This window comes from Tiliqua scincoides, chromosome 10 (genome assembly GCF_035046505.1).
Source record: "Tiliqua scincoides isolate rTilSci1 chromosome 10, rTilSci1.hap2, whole genome shotgun sequence".
NCBI classification, from domain to species: Eukaryota; Metazoa; Chordata; class Lepidosauria; order Squamata; family Scincidae; genus Tiliqua; species Tiliqua scincoides.
In genome coordinates, this window is record NC_089830.1 from 4361478 (window position 1) to 4384841 (window position 23364).

Consider the following 23364-nt stretch of genomic DNA (forward strand, 5'->3'; position numbering starts at 1 on the left):
CATGGTGGGATGACACTTTATTTCAGTACAGATGACTTCAGAACTCAATGGATCAGGGAGAAACAGAACCGTTGCTAGTCCCGCAGGACCCCCCACCCCCCGCAAGGTTACCAGCCTGGGCAGGTACAGCAGTTGTTGGAAGAGTACATCTCTCTCTTCTGAAGACAGGACCAGATCACATCAGTACTGGTAGCAGAGGGAGAGGCTGAGGATGCCACACACTCCTGCAGTCCCTACCCAGCTGCTCCAAAGGGAAAATGGCTTCTTCAGCAACCATGCAAATGGCTCTTTCCCCTATAAATAAATTTCTTGGTGCATGCCTGATGGAAGCGTGCCTGCTGCTAGAGACCCCCTCCCAGTTTGTCCGCCACCAAGTCTGGAAGCTCCATTTTCCATTGCCTCTCCATTTTCAGGGGTCAGGTGCAGCTGGACTGGGTGCAGGCGCCATGGAAGTGTGCAGGATGATCAATGGGCTGTCAGTAAACTGGCACAGGGCAGGCGCGCAAGCAGAGGATGATGCGGTTAGCGGATGCTGCCCGCCTTCAAGGTCTTGCAGGTGAAGGTGCCCAGCTTGGTCATGAAGCTCTTTCCCTTCCACTGAGCCACCCCGTTGCCGGAAATTTGAAAGTCGGCCTGGGGAGGGAACAAGGACAAGCAGGGTCACTGCCAGTGGTCAAGGGGACCCCCCAGCTTAGACTGAGGTGGTGAAGCCCCCCCCAGCTGAATAAAATTTTGCAGCAAGCAGAGCAAACGTTTGCAGCCGTGCTTAATGTTAAAAGCACACTGCTTACACTGCGCACATTTATGTTGCTTTGGTGGGGGGTCGGGGAGGGAGACAGACTGCTCCCTGCTGGGACATGCCCCCCCCTTAAAAGCCCTTTCGTCTGCCCCTGTAACCAGAGCACAGGCCCTCCTCTGAAAAGCATCACTCTTGCCAGGCGCTCTGGGTGGCAGAAGAAGCCCTGGATGACGGTCACGGCAGTGGAGTTGCGTGGGCTTCAGCACTGAGAGGGAATCCACCCACCCACCCGCAGGAAGGAGAAGCTGCTCTGGGTCCCAGCACCGAGAACCGGCCACTTGAGGTATCAAGTCCACCTGCCCGGAACCTGTGACCTACTTGCAGCTTCTCAAAGACCTTCTTCTTGGGCTTCAGCTCCTCGTCGGGTTGGCCGCCCTCATAGCCTTCCACAAAAACACGTTCTCCGGGGCAGGAGCCTGCCGGGGGGTCGAGGGGTTCTATTTGACAGGGTTCCCCAACGCTGCAGAAGGAGGGGAGAGACAAAGAAAAGACACGTTGGTGGAAAGCACCCAAAGGCCAGCCGGCTTCAGCCAGCCTCTCTCCTACCCCAACAGACAAGGTGATGGTCTAAGGAGCAAGGCTCAGACAGGCTGCCTGCCACCTGCAGGTCAGGAAGGGTACTGCAGAGCAGGAAAAGGGACACAAGCAGACCATCAGAGCCACCAGGGAACTGCAGCCCTTCCCTTGCGTGGAACGGCCACAATGCCTCAGGCTTTCTAGTCCAGGAAACAGGCCATTTAGCGTGAGTGGGGACTTCCAAAACCAGGCCCGGTGCACAATTATATGCAGAGAGAAGTTTTTCCCTTCTCCTCTTGTAGGAGCCAGGAATCCTATGTGAGGAGAAGAGATTACACTTTACACTTCTTCACACAGAGCCTCTGGACTTGGGGGCTACCAGAGACGGGGGTGGCGACCGTCTCAGATGACTCTGAAAAGGGATTCCACCAGCTGGAGGACGGCGGATCTGTTGATGAGCTGTGATAACCATGTGCTGCCTTCAGCTCCAGCAGCAGCAGGCCCTGAAACCAGAGTCTGCAGGGTGGCAGCGGCAGGCAGGAAAGAGCCATTCCCTGCTCTTGATTCGGGGTTTCCCAGAGGTACCTGGTGTGCACCATGGGAGACAGGAGGCTGGACTGCCTTGACTCCGACCTGCAGCAGCAGAGCTCCTCCTCCGCCCACGCCCCTCTCTGCCCCGCAGCAAAGGCAGATCCATTTGGCAGCCCCAGGGCGCTCCCCACTCTGTGCCACAATAAGCTCAAGTCCCCCCAGCTCCCCCCCCCCCACAAACCTGCAGGCACAGAGCAGCATGGCCTGGGACTCCACCCCACGCATCTTCTGGGGCTTCAGGTTGCAGACCACCAGCACCAGCCTGTCCTGGAGCTCCTCCCGGGGCACAAAGTCTACCAGGCCGCTGACCACGGTTCGGGGCTCAGGCTCCCCCACGTCCACCTTCTCCACGTACAGCGTATCAGCCTCGGGGTGCTGGGGGGACACCAGGACAGGGGCATCAAGGCCCAACCAGCAGCAGCAGCAGGACCACCCACAGGATCCCCACTGTGCTCTCCCACGCTTCAGCAAAGCAAGACAGCAGAGCTTGCCAAGGCAGGCAACTCTGTGCACACCTTCACCAGGGCTTGGGGGAGGGGTCAGCTTTCATACCTTCTCCACGCTGAGGATCTTCCCGACACGGAGATCCACCCGGGACGGCACCAGCTCCTCGGGGTCGGAGTTCTTTGCAGAGCCCTTGGAAGCAGCTTCTGTAGGAAGAGACGGAATGAATGAGTTTTCGGGATGCTGTGTTTTCACCAAGTACTGCAGGGGTGGAGAGCAGACACCTGGGAGGGGCAGATCTACGGGCAGACAGCACTGCTGAGCTGAGCTGCAAACTGTGTGGGACAACATGGGCACCTTTTGCCAGCCCCCCTCCCCAGACTCTAGCTGTCAAGAGAGCCCTCTCTCCAAGTCACGGAGTGTGCAAGGCATTTAGTAGTCGGTCTTCTCAGTGGCGGCACCAACCCTCAGGAAAAAGCTGATCAAAAGCCCATCGCCCAACACACTGGTCTTTTAGTTCATGGCAAGAACGCGGTTGTTGCGCTCAGTCTTTGGTGGGCGATCCTTCTTAGCTGGTTGGCATCTAGTTTATTTCTTCGCTATTGTTAGGTCATGCCCGCCAGTCCCTTGGGGTGCTTACTTGCTTTGGATGGGTCGGGGTATGCAGAAACAGCGAGCTTCTTCATCTGGGGGCTGCTGAACTTCTCTCGGATGGGCTCAAGCAGCTTGTTCAAGGCCACTTCCACCGAGCTTTTCAGGTCCCCCGGATGGACAACCTGCCACCGTGAAAGAAGACAGATCGGGCGCGTCCTGCCTTCCCAACCACAGGGCAGTTCTATTCCCCACCACCACCACCCGGCACCACCCTGTTCCTCAACTCCCCAAAAAAGGGCACAACCCAGCAGGAACCTCCCTGGTATCTTGCTGAGGGAAATTAGGGAGACTCAGCCGAGAACATATCAGCACCACCACTTGTGTCCACGGGTCTCCCACAGGAGGCCATTCCTGGTGGACTGTAGCGCCATCCAGACAGAACGGGTTTGCTTTTTCTAAGAGAAAGGGGAATTCAAATTGTGCAGAAAAGCACATAGATGAAACTGCCTCTGGGTTGTATTCATTATGGCTACCGAGGTGGCGTTTGGGGGGTTCAACATCCCATTCCAAGGCCAGACGCTCCCTGCGATACTTGCTTCCCTTTCTGGTCTCCTCACTTGCCAGCAGATACATAATAATAATAATACAGGTATTTATATACCGCCTTTCTTGGTCGTCAGATTTCTCCTCAGACTTTAATTCAAGGCGGTTTACATAGGCATGCTGTTTAAACCCCCGTAGGGATTTTTACAATTAAAGAAAGGTTCTATCTTTCAAGAACCACACAACATTTCAGATGGAACTTTTGCGGTCTGTTATCACTTTCTGGCCTCCTCCCACACAGGCTGACAAGCAGCTCCTTCCGAAGAGCAGGTGGAATAACTCGGCTCAGCTTGTCAGCTGCTTCAAGGTCTCACCGTCCATGGTGACGGTGGCCTCGAACTGGCGACCTTCAGATGTTATCTTCAGGCAATTGGAGGCTCAACCCTCTAGACCGGACCTCCTGCCCATGGTTAAGACGCATAGGTTAAGTCTTTTCCCCATGGCCACATGCCCAAGCCTGGCTAGCCAGACAACTCCTGCAGGGGCATGAACTGAGACAAGCAACTCAAAGAAGGGCCCATCTCTCTCTCTCTCAAACACACACACACACGCAAACGGGCAGTAGAGAACCCTGAGGCCTCCCCAGACCTGCTCCTTACCTCATCAGCAAAGTCCTTCTCCAGGTCCTGGTAGCTGGTGTAGGTTTTGTTCCCTCCCCACTTCTCATCTCGAAGGATTACAAACTCTGGGGAAGGGGCACAGGATGGAGGGAGAAAATGAAACACTTGGGCGTTGGTGTTAACAGGACTCAATCCCACAAGCTTCCATGAAAATGTGGTACTGTGCACCCACAGGAGTTGACACCCTCGAAACGTAGTTTTCAAAAGGGAAATTCTAACTGGTGGTGATTGGCAACCTTCAGTCTCGAAAGACTATGGTATAAGCCTACAGCACCCGGTATTCCCAGGCGGTCTCCCATCCAAGTACTAACCAGGCCTGACCCTGCTTAGCTTCCAAGATCATGGTATAAGCCTACAGCACCCGGTATTCCCAGGCGGTCTCCCATCCAAGTACTAACCAGGCCTGACCCTGCTTAGCTTCCGAGATCATGGTATAAGCCTACAGCACCTGGTATTCCCAGGCGGTCTCCCATCCAAGTACTAACCAGGCCTGACCCTGCTTAGCTTCCAAGATCAGACGAGATTACTCAAGTTATACATAAACTTGTGGGCTGAGCTTCTGCTCCCCCAAACGTGCTCCTGGTGGCAGAAAAGATGCAGCAGCCAAAATGCACCACAAAAACCGAAAGTGTAATACAAGCAAAATGACAGAGAAGAGCATCAACATGTCGGCAGGGCAGGGGGCAAGAGTGTCACTGGTGGGATGTGCCACCTGTGAAGAGGCCCCGCCCCGAGTTCACATCATCCACACCTCCAGCAGCAGAGAGAAGTGGCATCTGGCTAGAGGAGGCAGCTTTTGAGGTACGTCGGACCCAAATTGTTTAGGGCTTTAAAGATAAACTCTTTTAAGAACCCAACTGGGAGCCAGTGCCGATTTAACCACAACGGGGTCACATGTGCCAAACAACAGGTTACCATCAGCACTCTGGAAGCAGCTGCACTTTCCAAACACCATGCAGGTCATGCTCGACTTCATGTGAGTTTGGTGGGCGCCCCATCTCCTCTGCTGCCTCAGGTGAATGCCTTTTCCAGCTCAGGGATCAGGGACCCCCTCTCCAACAGCGAGGCTTGCAAATTCAGGCTTTGATGACCTCAGACTGGCCCGGAGCCCCTCACCTGCTCGGAGTGGGAACAGCACGTGCTTGATGAAGGAGAGGACCCCGTTGTTCTCCACATTTCCGGGCTCGCAAAAGGCCTTCTTGAGCTTCTTCTTGACATCCTCCTTGCGGTCGAGGAGATCGATCTTTGACTCCTGGAAGAGAGAAGTAGGACGTTCCAGCAACTAGCCACTGAGAAGCCACGGAGCTGTTCCACATCCAGACCATTTGGAGCAAGCACAGGACTTGCTGGGCTGGGATCCAAATGAGACCCCAAAAATAAGACCCACCCAGAAAATAAGACCTAGTTGTGATCAGGGCCAAGGGGCGGGAGGAGTCCTTGGGTGGGGCAGGAGGACAACATGACCTGGAATGCTGCACTCCCTCACGCCACCTAGAAAGCGCCTGCAGTGCTGCCTTGGGCAGAGGACGCTGAGGAGGAGCTGAGGCGGGAAGCAGCAAGCGAGGCAACCCTGGGCTCTGAGGCTCTCCACACCTTCCAGGAAGTAAGTCCCATTAACTATAAAGGAACTGACTTCTGAGTAGGCAGGCAGGCATCCTCCTGGGTGCTGAGAGGATATTTTTGTAAGGTATATTTTTGTACATGAATGACTGTGGATTGTTGTACATAAAAAAAAAAAGACCTACGCCGAAAATAATACCTAGTGTGTTTTTTTGAGCCAAAAAAAATATAAGACAGTGTCTTATTTTGGGGGAAACACAGTAGCAACTCTCCCCCCCACCAGCCCCATAGGAGGGTAGGGAGCAGGGCTTAGGGAGAAGGAAAGGGCGTCACGCAGGCAGGCAGGGAAGGGAACTGGGCACAGCTGGGAGTGGGGATCTTCCCACCACAGGACTTGCTTGCTGGAGGTGAGAGTCCAATTCGAGTACCAACCTCTTCAGAGGAGCTCATTTTGCTGCCCGTCAGCCCCGGCACCATGGGGTTCATCAAGTGGATGCGCTTGGTGTAGCCCACCGCGGGAAGATACTGGAAGGAAAAACAAAACAAAGCCAAACTCCTCACTGCTGGACCCACAATCTCAAAAAACTGGTTGGGGACATAGGGGGAGAGCAGCCCCTTGCAGAAAAGGAACAGGGGCCCTAGAGCAGATCACCTGCTCGTCTTCTGCCTGGGGGGGGCTACCATGCCCTTCTCCCATCAGAGAGGCCTGGGCAGATGACAGTCCTTGTCACTCCACAGGAATCAGTGGAAGAGGGGCTCCCGCTGGGTTCTCCACCGGGCCCCCAAATGTCTCGAGGACAGAAAACAAGAGGATGGGAATCTCAACCTGCATTGGCAGGTTATCATTGGAGTCTGACTGTGGGGTTTCGTGGGGCCAGCCAAGCTCCGCCTCTCACCTTTTCCGCAAAGGTAAAAATTTTCCTCTGGTCCACTCCTCCGAACTGGGCATCCACTTTCAGATACTCTTCATCCAACGCCTGCAGGGACACGCAAGCAGGATGAGTAGAAGGGCTTTCTGTAACCAACTAATCTGAGCAGGGCCACTAATTTGGCCTCTGAGCACGGCCATGTCTTGTGGTGGCAAATTCCAGAGGCCAACTGAACAGAAAAGAAGAATTCCTAACATTCATTCTAAGGACTCACGGCATGCCCACTGCAGCAAACGCTTCCCGACTCAAACGTGACCATTTCCTAGTGTAGATTTGGATTTGAAAACTAAGCCCTCACCCTAAAGGTTGCCTGCAAGAAGCACTTAGCCTTCTTCTAAGCCCTGTGCTGACGACCAGCTACAGAAGTTGCACAATGCCAGGCCTCTGCTTGGTGGCAAGCGACCGTCGGAGAAGGAGCCAGGCAGACCTACTCGGAAGAGGCCCGCAGAGAAAAGCCCCCTCACGCTGCAGTCAGTGCACACTCTGAGACAGGGCAGGAGTCTGACCCCCCCCACCCGCCAAGCGACCTGCAGATACCTGCAATCCTGGATAGAGGAGGCCGCTCAGCAGCGGGTGCTCAACTTGCTTCACCACCTCAGCGCCAGCCTTCTTGGCGTCATGTTGGGTGACGACGGAGGAGAGCCGATAAACGTCCAGTGTGTATTCCCTGAGGAGAGGGGACAGGAGAGAGATCTTGGGGTGGTGGTGGACAGGTCGATGAAAGTGTCGTCCCAATGTGCAGCGGCAGTAAAGAAGGCCAATTCTATGCTTGGGATCATTAGAAAAGGTACTGAGAACAAAACGGCTAATATTATAATGCTGTTGTACAAATCAATGGTAAGGCCACACCTGGAGTATTGTGTCCAGTTCTGGTCGCCGCATCTCAAAAAAAACATAGTGGAAATGGAAAAGGTGCAAAAGAGAGCCATTAAGATGATTACTGGGCTGGGGCACCTTCCTTATGAGGAAAGGCTATGGCATTTGGGCCTCTTCAGCCTAGAAAAGAGGCGCCTGGGCGGGGACATGATTGAGACATACAAAACTATGCACAGGAAGGATAAAGTGGATAGAGAGATGCTCTTTACACTCTCACATAATACCAGAACCAGGTGACATCCACTAAAATTGAGTGTTGGGAGGGTTAGGACAGTCAAAAGAAAATATTTCTTTACTCAGCGTGTGGTCGGTCTGTGGAACTCCTTGCCACAGGATGTGGTGATAGCGTCTGGCCTGGACGCCTTTAAAAGGGGACTGGACAAGTTTCTGGAGGAAAAATCCATTATGGGTTACAAGTCATGGTGTGTATGTGCAACCTCCTGATTTTAGAAATGGGCTATGTCAGAATGCCAGGTGCAAGGGAGGGCACCAGGATGAGGTCTCTTGTGATCTGGTGTGCTCCCTGGGGCATTTGGTGGGCCTCTGTGAGATACAGGAAGCTGGACTAGATGGGCCTATGGCCTAATCCAGTGGGGCTGTTCTTATGTTCTTAGGAGTGGGAACTCTCTCCCAGACAGACAGGCAGCCCAATAATCTCGTGAGAGGCATAATCTGCAGGGAGCTTGGAACTGGCGATATGGATGGATCACAGGTCCGGCATGGGCCTTCCCTAAATGCCTGACTGGAACACCACCACAGCCCACGCCCCCACCTTCAAGCCGCACTCTCCCATGGCTCCCCCAGGTCAAACCCACACATTCCCCCAAAGGATCAGAAGGGTTGCTTTAAGGTGGTGATGTCAAGCTTCTCAGTTCACGCCTGCATGGAGTTTTGGGGGCATATACTGGTTCCCACAGACATCCACGTGGCTGGCAAGGAAAACAGCAAGATCAGTTTGGGCTGTACAGTCTGCACTGTTCAGTTTCCAGGGGCAAACCCAGGAAGGTCTTTGTGAAACTTCCTGCCTCCAGGTCACTTCCTTGGGTACATCCAACCAAAAGTACAGGCAGCTGCCCCGTGGACAAGGCTGTCACAAGTCACGTAACTAGTAATCAATGTCTAGCAATGCTAAACTCCAGAATTAATGGCTCTTGGTTTCATGGACTTTTGCAGAAGCCTGTGACAGTCTGCAGGCTTCTTTCCCCCATCCCGCCACCATACTAAAGAGCATTGCGATAACACCTCTAAATACTGTGATTGATGTGTTCATTACCATCCACCTGCCTTGCCTTCACATTAAACTAAAAGCCCACACCGTGAAACATTTTTAGATATGGGAAACCAGAGATCAAATCTCCACCCAGACACAGAGTGTACTGGAACACAATCCTGGGTTTGGATATTGCACTAGACCACAGCTTAATCATGGTTAAGACACATAAATGCTCCAGAGCCTTGGGGCCACATGCTTGCCAGTCCCAAACCCACTCTCAAGGAAAAGACGTTTTCTACTACCGCTGCCAACTAATCCCAGTTTCATAACCTAGTTTCCTCACAAATCCTGCTCAGAACAAATCAGGTTTTGCCAGGTTCAGACATGAGATTGCAGTCATGCCAAGAAACAGCAGGACGTCTGCTGAAGAACAAATCTTTTAGAAACTGACCCACTTTCCTTCCCCAACAGCAACTCAGGAAGAAATTTCTTCTTAAATGAGAGAAATGAGATATTTAAAAACAACAACAGACAAGACTTTCCATTTTTCCTAGTGGAGGTGGGTGCTTCCTGCCAACCCATCGCATGTCACCTATCTCAATCGGCCTCACTGGCGGGCCAGAGCTACTTCTCAGCAGTAGAAACGTAAACATTTGAAGAGGTCCCAGCGCTCTCTGCCAAGGGGAGTGGGATTCCTGGTCTCTTGACTTCCCCCACTGCACTCTCCCATCACTTCCCCACCAAAGAGTCTTACTTGCTTAGCTGGTAGTCAGTCCCACGGACGAATCGGAGCTTCTCCAATGGCACCCCGATGCTCTCCAGCATGGCCTTGATCACATGCTCATAGTACTGGGTGCGCAGTTCCAGCAGCTCCCACGGGGCCTTCATGTTGTCCAGATATGCGTGAAGGTCAGCAAACAGGATGGTCACCTGGGAGGAAGGAAGGATCGTTCAGTCAGCATCTCTCCAGACAGCTGACACCAGCCGTTGGTCCCCCTCCAACGCCTTTCAAGAAGACACTGGATTGCATTCCCACAGCTGTACATGGTAATGAGAACACGCAAGTGGGAACTTGCTAGCATGACGGGGGGGGGGGACCCTTGTGCTGGTATCTCTCTCCTTGCCCCAAGTCTGCTCCCATCTCAAGGCCAGGACCATTCATTTCTGCTGCCATCACAGAGACAAAAGCCAGGCAGAAGGAGGCGGGCTTCAAGAGCTTTCCGTCCATTCAGGTGGAGAAGAGCTGATCTGGCAATGCAGAGACAACAGTCCAGGAGGACTGCAGCAAAGTTCTGATGTCGCAACCAGTGATACAAAGATAAAGAGTTAAAACATGAAGAGGAACTGGTTGGGGAAGACAAGATATGGAGAAAGGAGAAACCACGAGCAGCTCCTAACTTGCTTGGGAATTGGACATGCCCATAGGGCAGAACTTCAGAAGATATAGCAAGTGAACCTGGACAAACTCAAAACAAAATAATTCCCTGGCACATCTAACTCACTGCTCCCTGACTGGACACACTATAGACATTAACTTTCTGGACTCCACTGCCTCTCTCAAACCCTCAGGGTGCTGGGTAAATCCAGTCACATACAGAGACTGTCGGAGGGAGCAAAACAACAGACGCAAGCAGCTGCGGGAGTGACCTTAAATCCCTTTGGTCAAGTTACCCCTGCTAATTGGGTAAGAGGCACGTTTTCAAGTGGGTGCTCCTTTTTTTAGCAGGGGGAGAGTAACTGGCCCACCTCACCCCAGTACTGTCTGTTCTAGTGGCTGTCTGCTGGTGTTCTTTTGCATCTTTTTAGATTGTGAGCCCTTTTGGGACAGGGAGCCATTTAGTTATTTGATTTTTCTCTGTAAACAGCTTTGTGAACTTTTAGTTGAAAAGCGGTATATAAATACTGTTAATAATAATGGAGGAGGAGGAGAAGAAGAAGAAAGGTCACAGCTCTGTCCAGTAAAATGCTTGAGAGCCCCCGTGCATGCTGTCTGTCCCCTCACTAACCAGGGGACTCAGCTGCCCAATCAGCAAATGTAAGGTCAGGTTGTTGTTCTCCTAAACCCAATTAATAACGGTGGCCAATCCACCCAATGACCCTCCTGTCCAGAAAGCCACATGGCCTTCCTGTCACAGCCACAAGCTCCATAAGTCTCAGGGATCCCTACAGAACTTGACTGTGGGTGGTCTCCCTTGTGGGACACAGCAGACGGGGAAAGAGAGGGGAGCAAAGGCAGCTTTGCCTTGCTAAGCCTTGCCTGGAGGAGACGTCAGAAACTGGGTGTGAAACCTGGAGGCAAAGCGAACGCGGCTCCACTTCACTGCAAGCCCTTCCCTCACAGCTGGGGTGGGAGACGAGCGAGTTCCTTGCTCTGGACATGAATGCCCCCCCATACCAGCACATGAGCCAGTTTGACCACAAGGCACCCTGTGGCTCCCCAGTTGCACCCCTTTATTTTTCCCAACAGAAAGAAATGGCAGGCAAATTAAGCTAGGAAAGCCACTGCGGGCCACACGCTCTCCCATGCCCCAACACTGGGTGGCCCTTCCAGCCCACACTGAAAAAGGACCACAATTAGGTGCCTATGCATGCATGTACAATAAGTCTGCATGCAGAGAGCCCTGTGCCCCCCCCCATTTCTAAGGGTCTCCGAAATGCCATGGCCTGCCTGCCCACCGTGTCAGTTGGTCTACAACTGGATCATGCATGTGCCAGGCAGAACCTGTGGCTACCTCGCATCCAGCCTTGAGGAAGTCAGCTATCTTGGACATGGGCACAAAGTAGGCGATATGAGGCTTGCCCGTGGTGGCCGTCCCCCAGTAGATCTTCAGTTCCCGCTCTTTCAAGATGGCCTTCAGCTTGTCCTCTCCGAGAACCTCCTGAGAGAGAGAGAGAGAGAGAGAGAGATTTTACTGCAAGCACTTGGGCGGTGGGAGTGAGAGAGCTCAGCATTTTTGTGATGCATCAACAAACCCCCCTCCCCGTTCCCTCAGAAACCAAGCCTGAGGACACTGACAGAAATAACAGTGTACATGTAGTGTTAAAAACATGCATATACTGCTTTTCAGCAAAAGAGTTGATAAATCAGTTTATACAGTAAAATAAACACAAGACAACTCTCTGTCCTGGGGAGGGGGGAACCAGTCTAGAAAAGGGCATAGACACCAACCAACAGCCACCAGAGAAGAGACAGTGTTGGGGGGTGGGCCCCAGGGACTGTTATTCTTCCTCTGTTGGATATCAGAAAAGGGCCAACACCTCCTCCCTGTCTAGCCCACTTCCTTCCCCTTTCTCCATTGCCTTCCTCATGTTAATGTCTAGATCAAACAGGACAAGCTGATTTCAGACAGGCCCCCATTCATTTCAATGTCTATTTTTAAACCAGTTTTGCCCAATGTTGCGTATATGCAACAGGGATCAAATGTGCATACCTGTGGGTTGGGCAAAAATAGGTTAATATTTTAGACTGGATTCTACCCTGAAATATGACTGTATTTCTGGAAAGGTTACAGATCCATACCTTTAACAGGCTTCTATGCACGTGCTTCTAACAATGATATTCAATGGGGTTTACTCCCAGTCAAGTGCAGATAGTTTGCAGCCTTTCAGATGTTTGGGAAACTTTTTTTTAAACAGATCAACAGCTGCTTAGGAGTGTAGGGGGGGTTCTTAATTTTAAATAATCTTTTAAAACTTACACCTATTTTAAACTTTTAATTTACTTAATTTTGTTGTACTGGGGTGTTAAAAATTTTCCTTCTTTATGATGCCATGACATCACTTCCAGTGGGTCCCACCAGACTGTCATTTTAAAAAGTGGGTTCAGCGCTAAAAAGTTTGAGAACCATTGGTCTAGACTATAAGTCCCTTGGGGCAGGGGTCTGCCCTCTCTTCTCTGGTAAAGCTCCAAGAACATGTACATAATATAATATATTATTATAATGTAATAATAATAATAGCAAAAACTGTCCTAATATAATAGTCATGTGATTTTGCTGTCTCTTCCCCCCACATTTAAGCTGTCAGACAGAACTGGGCACCACAGGAAATGACAACCACAACCAGAAGAATGGATTTTTCTGCCGTTTTCCAGGATGGAGTGCAAGAGCTTAGCTCTTCGCTCTTCCCAGAACAGTACCTGCAAGTTCCGGGTGATCAGGTGGTACTTCTCCTGTGCGGTCAGCTCGTGCCCCATTGTTCCAGCTGCTGCTCACCTACCAAGATGGAGGAACTGAAATTGAACAAAATACACATTATTCAAGGAAACATAGGTAGAAGCACAGAGCAGCTGGCCTCACTGAGGAAGAATAGCATAGATTCTTCCCCCTTCAGCTTAATTGCAAGACATTCCCAGGAGTGTAAGCAGAATTCCCTTTTCCCACAGCAAAAGAGGGTTAGAAAACAAGAAGAGGTCTGCAAGGCCTATGACCTTTCTTGTTCTCACTTAACCTGAACCAGAAGCATACTTGTTTTGTGGGGGGGGGGGGGCGTAATAAGGGAAGGGCATCACTGGAAGAGAATTCCTTGGAATTCAGCAATTACCTTATTTTTTAGGTGATGGATGCAGGAGCTCCCTGCACCTACCTAAGGGCAGAATCCTTTTTTTTTTTTTAAATTTTCCAAAGTAAAAACAAAACAAGAACATCAGAACAGCCCTGCTGGATCAGGCCATAGGCCCATCTAGTCCAGCTTCCTGTATCTCACAGCGGCCCACCAAATGCCCCAGGGAGCACACCAGATAACAAGAGACCTCATCCTGGTGCCCTCCCTTGCATCTGACATAGCCCATTTCTAAAATCAGGAGGTTGCACATACACATCATGGCTTGTAACCCATAATGGATTTTTCCTCCAGAAACTTGTCCAATCCCCTTTTAAAGGCATCCAGGCCAGATGCTGTCACCACATCCTGTGGCAAGGAGTTCCACAGACCAACCACACACTGAGTAAAGAAATATTTTCTTTTGTCTGTCCTAACCCTCCCAACACTCAACTTTAGTGGATGTCCCCTGGTTCTGGTGTTATGTGAGACTGTAAATATATATATAACAAATATACGTAAATAAGCATATAACAAACACAAACTCAATACACAACACAAAAACACGCCGTTGGAGGGTGCAGGCAATCATATATCAATATATCTAATCAGTCAATACATATTTTCTAGTCTTGTTCCTCTTCTAGTTTAGCCTCTTAATATCATTTGTCTATCATATCATATATAATACATCATGCATACAATACATTCATCTAAATGCCCTATCTTATACATCTACAACTTCATTTTCAACCAAGAATAGAATGGTCTCCATTGCTCTATCTGCACTGTTGATCCAAAATCTCTGTAAGTCTATCCATTTCCTCCACAGTCATTATTTTCTCTATTAATTCACCTTTCGTTGGAATTTTAATATCCTTCCAGTATCTAGCATATAAAATCCTCGCAGCAGTTAATATCATAATAACTAAATACACATCATTTTCTTTATAATATCTAAGGTAATATTAAGCAAAAATAACTCTGGTTTCAGCGGTATCCTAAATCCAACAATCTCTTGTATTAGATTCCTTACCGTTTTCCAATATACTTGCATTTTTTTTACATGTCCACCACATATGATAAAACATCCCTTCTTTCCTTGTGCCTAAGGGCAGAATCCTAACCCACTTTCCAGTGCCGACATAAGAGCAATGCAGCTGATGGAAGGGAACAAACATTCCCTTACTTTGATGAGGGCTCCATGAGTGCCACCCAACTGCAGGACGCACCACACGTCCCGTTGGCACAGCTATGCCAGTGCTGGAAAGTGGGTTAGGAGTTGGGCCGAAATCTATTATGTTATTAAACCAAAACATCTCCTTCTCACCTTATGAAAACAAACTATTAGATTCAGTTATAAACTGCCAGCCCTTATGGCATCTAGACATTTCTGCACCCTCATCCGTCTCTGGGGCAAAGCTGCACGAGCACATGACTTAATCATGGCCTTTTACTTCCAGGGTGAGATTGGGGTCACAGGGGAACATGATGCAACAGAGAAGAAAAAGAAAAAACGAAAGAGAGAAGCAGCAACAGCTGGGAAGGAAAGAGTCCAAGCGAGTGCAAACGCTGCCACTGCAGTCTGGATGCACCTCACGCAGCCTGTCTGTGGCCCAGCCGAAAGCAGGACTAACAGCCCAACCCTACCTAAGGAGGGGTAAGGATTTCATCTGCCGGGGTAAAGGGACATTTGCAAGCCCAAGCGGCGGCAGTGGGGTGACTTGTGACAGCTCCAAAGAAATCGCTGCTCCTTGCAGGAGCCCACATGGGAAGGCCTTTCTGCCAGTGGCCCAGATGGTGTGCTGTTGGAACGTGCCAGCACACAGTCACCATATGGCAGCTGGCATACCCCCAGCTGGGGGGCACCCCCGGGGGGGGGTCCCTGCTCAGCTGCAGTCACCCTGCTCAAGCTGTACAGGTCTATGGTGGGCTGCGGGAAGGCTGCCCCCCCCGTCCTGGTCAGGGGCAAGACACCCAGGTGGGGCTGCACAAGCACAGCCCCCGTGGCTGCGGTGCCCGGTGCCCTGGCACTATGGTGCCAGGGAGTGGAGGAGGAGGCACCCCCTGGCCCCTGCTGCCTGTCAGGGGACTCAAAGCCCTGGGGAAGTCGCTCCTTTGCCCCCAGGGGGTGAGCCCGCTGCCAAAGGGGGGCCTGCAGGCAAAGAGGTGGGGGAGCTCTGCAGAGACAAGGCGGGCGCCGACCAGAGCCAGGAAGTGCCTGGGAAACATAGCCCTGCCTGCAGAAGAAGTCTAGGAGCCCGCTTCACCCAGTGGGCTGAGCAGCAGGCAGGTGCCTGCTGAGGACAGGAAGTGACGTCATGAGGCAGGAAAGTGACGTCAGGGGCGGGTCATGACGACACTTCCCCCCAGCGGCTGCTCATCACAGAAGGGGGGGTGTCCGGGACGGAGGCCCAGCAGGCCTCGGAGCGGCCCTTCTCCCCCGACGTCTCCGCCTTCAGTGCGGCTGACCGCGACGCCTCGGGGGCGCCGGACGGGCTGCCCTGACCCCACCCCGGCCTCGCCTCGCCTCGCCTCGCGCACTCACTCACCTGCCGGCTCCCCGCTTGCATCAGCCTCGCGCCCGCGGAGGGAGGAGCGTCGAGTGGGGGCGGGGCTTCGCCCGCTCGGCCGGCAGCCTTGGGAGGGGCGTGGCTTCGCCCGGCCCCGCCCTCCGCCGCGGGAGAGCCAAGATGGCGGCCGGTGAGTGCGCGAGGCTCCTCCCGAGGGGGTGGCGGCGTCCGCGAGTGGGTCGGGTCGTGCCGTGTCGGGGGCGCGCCGTGGGACGGGGGCGCCTCCGCGGGAAGAGGCGGGGCGCCCCGGACTGGCTGCCTGCCTGCCTGCGGCCCCAGCGCGTGGGAGCGGAGCTGCCGCGGGGGGCTCGCTGGGCCCGGGAAGCTCTGCGGCGTCTCCTTCCGCGGCTCCGGGGGCGTCCTTGGGAGCGCCCTGCCCCTGCCTGGGGCCCGCAGGTGCGCTGCCTGACAGCCGGGGAGGGGCGAGGGGACGCCGCTGGCGCCTCTCCCGCTGGGGGGAAGGGAGGCCTTGCTGGGGCAGGAGGGAAAGCCTCCTCCAGGCTGCAGGGCCCCCACCAGGGGTGTGTGTGTGGGGGGGAGCCCCCACCTGGGGTGTGTGTGTGTGTGTGGAGGGACAGCTGCAGAGAGCAGGTGGTCTGGCAGTCGAGGCCTCTGAGTTGTTTCCGCCTGGGTGGGTGGCAGAGCACAGGAGCCCAGGCGCTGCAGCCTTCCTCACAGGGGTGGTGTGCAGGCCACCAGCACTTTGCTCGCTGTCTTCTGCGCCTTCTCCAGTTCCCCCCCTTCCTTGAATTGTGGCAACCGGAACTGGACGCAGGGCCTGATCCTCTCTGACTTTCCAGCACCGGTGCAGCCACAATGCATCCCTGAGATAAGGGGACGGACACCACACTTTGAGGAGGCCTCTGCAACTGCCTCCCCTCCACAGGATGCAGCGCTCGCCCCATTGGCATGGCTGCACCGGCACTGGAAAATTGGACAGGATCGGGCCCTCAGTGCTCAGCTCCAGGTGTGGCTTTGCCATTGGTTTCTGCAGTGGCATCGTAGTATTGGCCGTTTTATTCTCAAGCCCTTTTCTGACGGTCCTGAGCATGGAATTGGGCCTCTTCACTGCCACTGGATCAGCACTTTTCTGCTCTGTGGAGACCTTTTAGATCTGAAAGTGGCTTGTGTTGGGAGAGAGCGACTCTCTTTTCCCTCTGACACAACACCAGAACCAGGGGACAGCCACAAAAGTTGAGTGTTGGGAGAGTTAGGACAGACAAGAAAATATTTCTTTACCCAGCGTGTAATTAGTCTGTGGAACTCCCTGCCACAGGAAGTAGTGAGGGCATCTTGCCTAGATGCCTTTAAGAGGGAATTGGACAAATTACTGGAGGAAAAGTTCATCATGGGTTACACAGGTTGTGTCTGTTTAGTGCAGTGTTTCTCAGACTGTGGGACGGGACCCACTAGGTGGGTCATGAGCCAATTTCAGGTGGGTCCCCATTCATTTCAAATTTTTGTTTTTAACAATGATAGTATATGGGATTTACTCCTGAGTAAGTGTGGGAAGGACTGCAGCCTAGGATTGTTAAAAATTTTACTGCTTGAGACGTCACTTCTGGTCATTACATCACTTCCAGTGGGTCCTTACAGATTCTGACAGATAAAAAGTGGGTCCCGGTACTAAATGTGTGAGAACCACTGATCTAGTGTGTTCACTGATGAAGCATTTGTTGGGCCACTGTGAGATACAGGAAGTTTGGCCTGATCCAGCGGGGCCCTTCTTAAGTTCTTATGAGTGCTGAGAGAGTGTGACAATCTCTGGAGGGCTTCTTTGTACTCACTTGACATTATTGATACTTATAAGAAATCTTTTTGCCATACATTTGAGATGTGGGGGCAAATTGGATATTCCTTGGTCTAGCTCAGTGGTTCTCACACATTTAGCACCAGGACCCACTTTTTAGAATGAGAATCTGTCAGGACCCACCAGAATTGATGTCATGACCTGAAGTGACATCATCAAGCAGGAAAAATTTTAACAATCCTAGACTGCATTTCTACCCATGATTAACTCCCATTAACTATCATTGTTAAAAGAAAATACGTAGTAGCTTGTTAAAAGTACTGATCTGTAACATTTCCCCCAGTGCAGTCACATACCATGGTAGCATCAAGTCTGATATATTAAAAATAAAATATTGAAATGAATGGGGACCCAACTGAAATTGGCTTGTGACCCACCTAGTGGATCCCAACCCACAGTTTGAGAAACACTGTTCTAGCTGTTTTCTTCTGCTGTCTGTGGCTGTTATTTTGCAGTCTGTTCCAAAATCTGAAGACCTGGAAAGAGGATTGGTACGTGCTTATCAGTTCACAGTGAAATATTGTCTGTTGACTATGGGTCCAGTGTTGTCAAAGAGCCCATGAAGCCGCAAATGCCTCCATGTAGAAGGGAGCTCCCCTCCTTAAAATTTTACAGTGGTGCCTTGCCAGGACCCTTCCTGGGACTGGGTCCATTCGCCCCTCTCCAGCAGTCACCTTCTCCTCAGGCAGCTCTGAACAGGAGCACAAGCAGTCAGTCGGGGTAAAAGTCAGACAGTCCAGGACTGTCCGTAATTCTGCCAGTGACTGACAGCCCCTCCCCATCAGTTGACGGCATATGCTTAGGATGGCATCCTTGACTTTGCAATGGGTTTTTGCCATTTTTCTTGCTGCTGTCCTAATAAGCATGCAAGGTATAGGCTCCTACTAAGCCTGTTTTAGGGGGAAGAATGGTGATCTGCTTGGATCCCACCCTTGACTGATCTGACGTGGTATCCCTGAAGATCCCTGAAGTTCAGGCTTTGGAACATATAACAGGATGAACCTTCTCCTTACCTTACTTGTAAGCATTTACTGGTTGGTTTGTGGAAAGGGGAGGTTTTCAGACTTGCACAGTGGCCGTAATCTTGTTGATTTAGAAACAAGATTCCTGGATTTCCTTGAAACTCACCTCTGCCTTTGGTGCAAGCTTTGGGTGGGAAGTCATCCAAGCAGCAGGGGTGGGTGGGTGTTTGGGCTTCCTCCCCCAAGGTAGAAGTGACTGTCTCAGGAGGTAGGGGGAAGAGAGCAGAGTGTAGAGACTCTTCAGCTGTCGTCTTCTGCTTTTCTCTTGCAGGCCTCTCAAACTGCGTTGGCTGAAGAAGGGGCTGGAGTGTAGGACTCCCCTCCCTGAGCTCTTCCTGGTCTGGAATGCAGAAGGGAGCGGAGGGGGACAGGCGCCAGGAGAGTGGCAGCATCATGGCGCTCAATGGCTTCTGCTCCCGCAATTTCCATCTGCGTGGCTCCCTCAAGGTCACTTTCTCCAATGATTCAGTTTCCAGGAACAAAAGGCCCCTTCAGGACTTCCAAGATGGGGACCAAGCTCTGCAGCTGGACGCTAAGAGGCAGTGCTGGGAGGGGTTGTGCGGCTCGCCCCCTCCTTCGCAAAAGGCGGTGCCTCAGCCTGCCCTTCTCTCTTCCTCTCCAAGTAGCAGAGCAGCTTCCCAAGCCTGTGCACTGACTGCCAGCAGGTTCAAGGATGACAGTGACCTGGACGCCACCTTGCTGGAGCCCTCGGATGGGGAGGAGCCAGACTCGCCCTTGGGACTCTCCCCGGAAGCGGAAGCAAAGCTCCTAGAGGATGATCCAGACGATGATGTGGACCCCTTTCCACCTTTTGTAATATTTGGAGCAAAAGCAAAGCAACTGGAGATCAGCCGCCTTCCCATGGCCCCTGAAACTGCACAGCGACAGAGCATTTCTGGGTGCCTAGAGAAGACAATCAGGGCTGAACCCCTCCTTCTAGCTGGCCCTTCAGACCTCTGCAGTGATAACCCGGCTTGCAGGGACAGTGCTGTGACTCCAGAGCGTGGAAGTCACTTGCACGGAGGCCCTCAGGACTCGAGCAGTCCTGCATTTCCAGAAGCTGTGCCAGCTGAGGCAGCTTCCATGAGCCCAGAGAAGGAGGGCAAGAGCTCTGTGCTAGTAGATGAGGAAGCCACTCAGGCAGGGAAAGACGTCTTGGCTGTTGGCCGGCTCACAGCTGGGGAATCAACCAGTGTGACGGCGAAGGGGTCCACGAAGGAGCAGGCTTCCATAGTCCAGGAGCTGGGAGGGGAGAGGGTAGGCCACCCGCCAGGGGAAAGTGAGGGAGAATTGGACCCTGCCAACCTGCTTCGGGAGGCTGCAACTTTGCGTCTGGACTCTGCCTGCTGCCAAAGTGAAGACTGCGTGGAAAATCCCAGCACCAACCGTCCAAAGAGGTCAGGATGTCTCTTGCTGTTTTGCGCAGCTTTCTCATGTGGGGCTGGCTGTACTGGGCCTTGTTTCCTCTTATCTCTTCCGTGTGATCTGTTGTTCAAAGCTTCACGTCTGCAGCTCTGAGGGTGGGGGTGCATTTGATGCTTTGGTTTCTGGGGTGTGTACGTGTCTGACATTTTGACAAGGCCTGACTTGCTTCCCTGCGCCTTACACTAGATCTGCAGGTGCCAAACCCTGGCCCATGAGCTGAATCCAGTGACTGCTGTGATCCTTCCTTCGGGTGAACAGAGCTTACGTTCCACCGGGAACCTCTTCTCTGCACTTCCGATCACCCCAGTCTTCACACCGGCCGGACACTTCTGAGTTTCATCGCCCCAGGCTTGGCTGGCCAGCGTGAAAGTTGGGGGCGATCGGAGGAGCACAGGAGAGACTTCCTGGTGGAACAGTAAGCTCCGTTTGCGCTGGGGAAGGATTGTCTGGCATGTGGCGGTCTCCAGTTTGGAGAGTGCTGTGGTAGGTGGTAGCAAGCACACAACCAACTGCTGAACTGATGTAAGGTGGAGTCCACACGTGAATGAAGGACCCCTTTCTTCCTGTGTGGTTCAAAAACAACTCAACATGCTCATTTTGTGCTTGCCTTGTGCGCTGCTCTGCTTAGTCTTCTGAATGCGACTTCCTCCTCTCTTCTTTTTCTCTCTCCCATCACTTTGCCAAGTTGTCGCCACAATTTCCAGTTCTGTAGGGCCGCAGGGACCTCACCTACAGCACGCATGGCCCAGGACACCCCTTTTGGTTATGAAATGCTGCTCCTCTCACTTCAAGGGCTAGAGACGTGCCTTTCCTGAAAACCAGATATCTCACACTTCAGAGTGGTCACACACCCGTGGGACTCCATGTGGTGTCAAGGGGTGTCCATGGTCTGATGTGGCCTGTGACAACTTGAAGCTTCGGAACTGGCCACCAAACTCAATGGGGCTTGCTTTTGAGTAGATACGCATAGGCTTACGCTGTGAGTTGGAGATTATGGCGCAGCTAAATATGCTCAATATCCCCCATCTACTCTTCTAAGAGATAAAGTTGTAGCCTGGCTGTAGTTCATCTCCAGTTTATCTTGGGGGAAACCCATTATTTTAAAAAATCGTGAAATAGACATATTCCCTCTTTCGCCTCCCACCAGCCTTTCCAAGCCTTCTTGTTCAACATGTTTTCATCACACTTCACATGTTGTGTTTGGACTTGAGCGGATGCGAGTGTGAGAGGCTTCTGACTTTCCAGGGACTGTGGGAGCAGCCCCCCCCCCCAAAAAAAACAGGAAAACCTTTGCAGGGCCCCAGGAACAACCTTTGTGGGGTCCTGGTCCCTTGTCTTAGCCTCTCTTTCTGTCAGGTGGTGGGTTTTTTTTGGAGTTGAACCTAACCTGAACCTCAGATCTCTTGGTTGCCTGGTGCTGAACTCCTCAACATTCATAGTGATGGTTGGTTCAAAGCAAGCGGCTCAGTAATCCGGCCTTCGACTTGCAATTGTGCAATTTGTACTTTATCTTATCTTCCCCCTTTTAAACTGGCTTGCGTTTTGTTTGTCAAAACCCTTTAAAAATCCAGAAATGGTTAGAAGAACACACGCAGGGTTATATGCCAGCAAAAGTGTGAAGAAATTCTGTGCGATGAGGTGAATACCGTTTGCTAGACCCATGCTAGCTAATGTCTGAACCGAAGAACTGCTGATGAACCTGAATCGGACCTGCGCCCAGAAGGTGGGAGTTTCAGCTCCTGGGGTTTTGTGCACAAGATGAGCCACTTGTCCCCCTCACTCTTCTCCCCTCTCCAGCCCCACAAGGCCTAAGCAGCAGATCCGCATCAACCAGGCAGACCTGGAGGGGAGCATGAAGAGCTACATCAACACCGTCTTCGCCCACATTCATTGCAACCCTGTCCTAGGTAAGCAGTGGGGGGGGGGGTTTCCTGTCCCCAAATTCATAACTGCTTCCTGCCTCTCCCCCCACATAGGCCTGGTGGGCTGGAGTTGACGTTGTAACCTGTGCTTCTGTGTCTGAGTGTGGTTTTTGCGCAGTCTTGGTGCAGTATGAGCTGCTGTCCTGATTCCGGTCTCCAAAACTGTTTGTACCACCAGCCTCCCTTCCCTCATATTTGCTCATCACATTTCTGGTTCTCCTTTGCTTTTTCGTTCCGCCCATTCAGGAGATGACCTTGTTCTATCCTAGCAGGAGCAATACACCACTGAGAGTTTGGGGGAGGGGAAGCACCTGAGGCCACCCAAGCTCAGACTTGTGAGTTGACCTTATGGAGCAATCTGCACTGAGAGCATTGTGCAAGGGGAGTGGAGGGAGAGGGGCAGTGGTGGGGTGTGCCCCTTCCTCGGGGTCCCTTCCCGTTGTCCGAGTTGTCCAGAATTTAAAGGGGTAGTTGAAGGGAACTCCTCCTGGCTTCTTGGGCCAGCAAAGAGGCCCTGCTGGTTGTGCAGTGTGCCTGGGTTCTGCTGCTGGGCTGTCTCATCTTGCGAATGGAGCAATGGCATGATCAGAAGGAAGAATCTGACTAGGGCCCCCTTTTTTCTACCATGCTTTCAGGTTAATGTGTCAAGTCCGAACTGAGATCCCTGGTGCTTCAAACTGAAGCTGCTCATCCTGGCTTTCTGTGGCACACGTGTGCCATTTCCTCCTTAGCACAAACATGCACGTTCGTAAGTGGCCTGAGGCCTGGAATTGGCAAGTGGAGACGGCTGGCAAGGGGGTACACAAGGCGGTCACGGCAGATTCCCAGGCACCCAATGGCCAGACACCCTCTTCCTGCACACAGACGGACGTCACTCTAAAGTGCCTGAACTCTGAGAAGCAGTCCATGTTCTCTTGAACATTCTCTTTAGGGTCCTCCCAAAATTCCTGGGTTTCTGAGTGGAAGACTGAGGGACACTTGCAGCCTACCTGGACTCCAGCTGCTGTGTCCAGGCTGACTTCTGGAGGGGCAAATCGAAGGGTGCCAGAGATGGATTTGGAGACTCCACCTCAACCTTCTCCACCAGCCTGTGGACAGCCCACTCAGTGAAGGCATCCCTCAACACTGGATGCTGGAGGGGAGAAAAGGGTGCCAAACTACTCAGTGGCCTCTCACATCCCTTCCCCGTACACACGTGTTCCAAGCCGTTGGCATGTTCCAAGCTCTTGGCTCAAGGAGACTGTTGGAGGCAGTGAGCTGTCAGCTTGTGTCTTTTGCCAGACAGGCAGGATGCTTTTAAAATATAGACCAGTGTGTTGAAGGGAGAA

General features: G+C 52.3%; 2 protein-coding genes across 6 annotated transcripts in view; one reads left to right on the plus strand and one right to left on the minus strand.

Moving 5' to 3' along the window:
- YARS1 (tyrosyl-tRNA synthetase 1) lies at nt 1–15920 on the minus strand. Of its 2 annotated transcripts, none has more exons than XM_066638510.1 (14): nt 15837–15920; nt 12884–12976; nt 11478–11624; nt 9500–9675; nt 7194–7323; nt 6624–6704; nt 6160–6252; nt 5284–5419; nt 4147–4232; nt 2991–3126; nt 2459–2556; nt 2088–2281; nt 1118–1259; nt 1–633 (listed from the first exon to the last, which is right to left on the minus strand). In XM_066638510.1, the coding sequence occupies exons 2-14, from the start codon at nt 12938–12940 to the stop codon at nt 523–525; spliced, it is 1587 nt and encodes a 528-aa protein (XP_066494607.1). In that variant the 5' UTR covers nt 12941–12976; nt 15837–15920; the 3' UTR covers nt 1–522. The 2 variants fall into 2 exon arrangements, with proteins under 2 accessions (XP_066494607.1, XP_066494608.1); XM_066638511.1 differs by lacking the exon at nt 15837–15920 and adding an exon at nt 14615–14753.
- Nucleotides 14859–23364, plus strand: part of S100PBP (S100P binding protein) — a 15809-nt gene continuing 7303 nt past the window's right edge. For 2 of the 4 annotated variants that reach the window (XM_066638512.1, XM_066638515.1), the window contains exons 1-3: nt 15951–15987; nt 18961–20086; nt 21912–22021. In XM_066638512.1, coding sequence (XP_066494609.1) covers nt 19035–20086; nt 21912–22021 — 1162 coding nt within the window. In that variant the 5' untranslated portion in view covers nt 15951–15987; nt 18961–19034. Of the gene's footprint in view, nt 14945–15950; nt 15988–16187; nt 16254–18960; nt 20087–21911; nt 22022–23364 lie in introns of those variants that run through there. The other 2 variants (XM_066638513.1, XM_066638514.1) reach the window with 2 other exon arrangements.

Excerpts from the sequence above, each read along its gene's own strand:
- YARS1 (XM_066638510.1), bottom strand. The coding sequence starts at position 12,940 with ATGGGGCACGAGCTGACCGCACAGGAGAAGTACCACCTGATCACCCGG. Across the intron at positions 3,127-4,146 it reads AGAAGGACTTTGCTGATGAG|GTTGTCCATCCGGGGGACCT; the intron begins GTAAGGAGCAGG and ends TCACGGTGGCAG. Across the intron at positions 1,260-2,087 it reads ATGCTGCTCTGTGCCTGCAG|CGTTGGGGAACCCTGTCAAA; the intron begins GTTTGTGGGGGG and ends CTCCTTCTGCAG.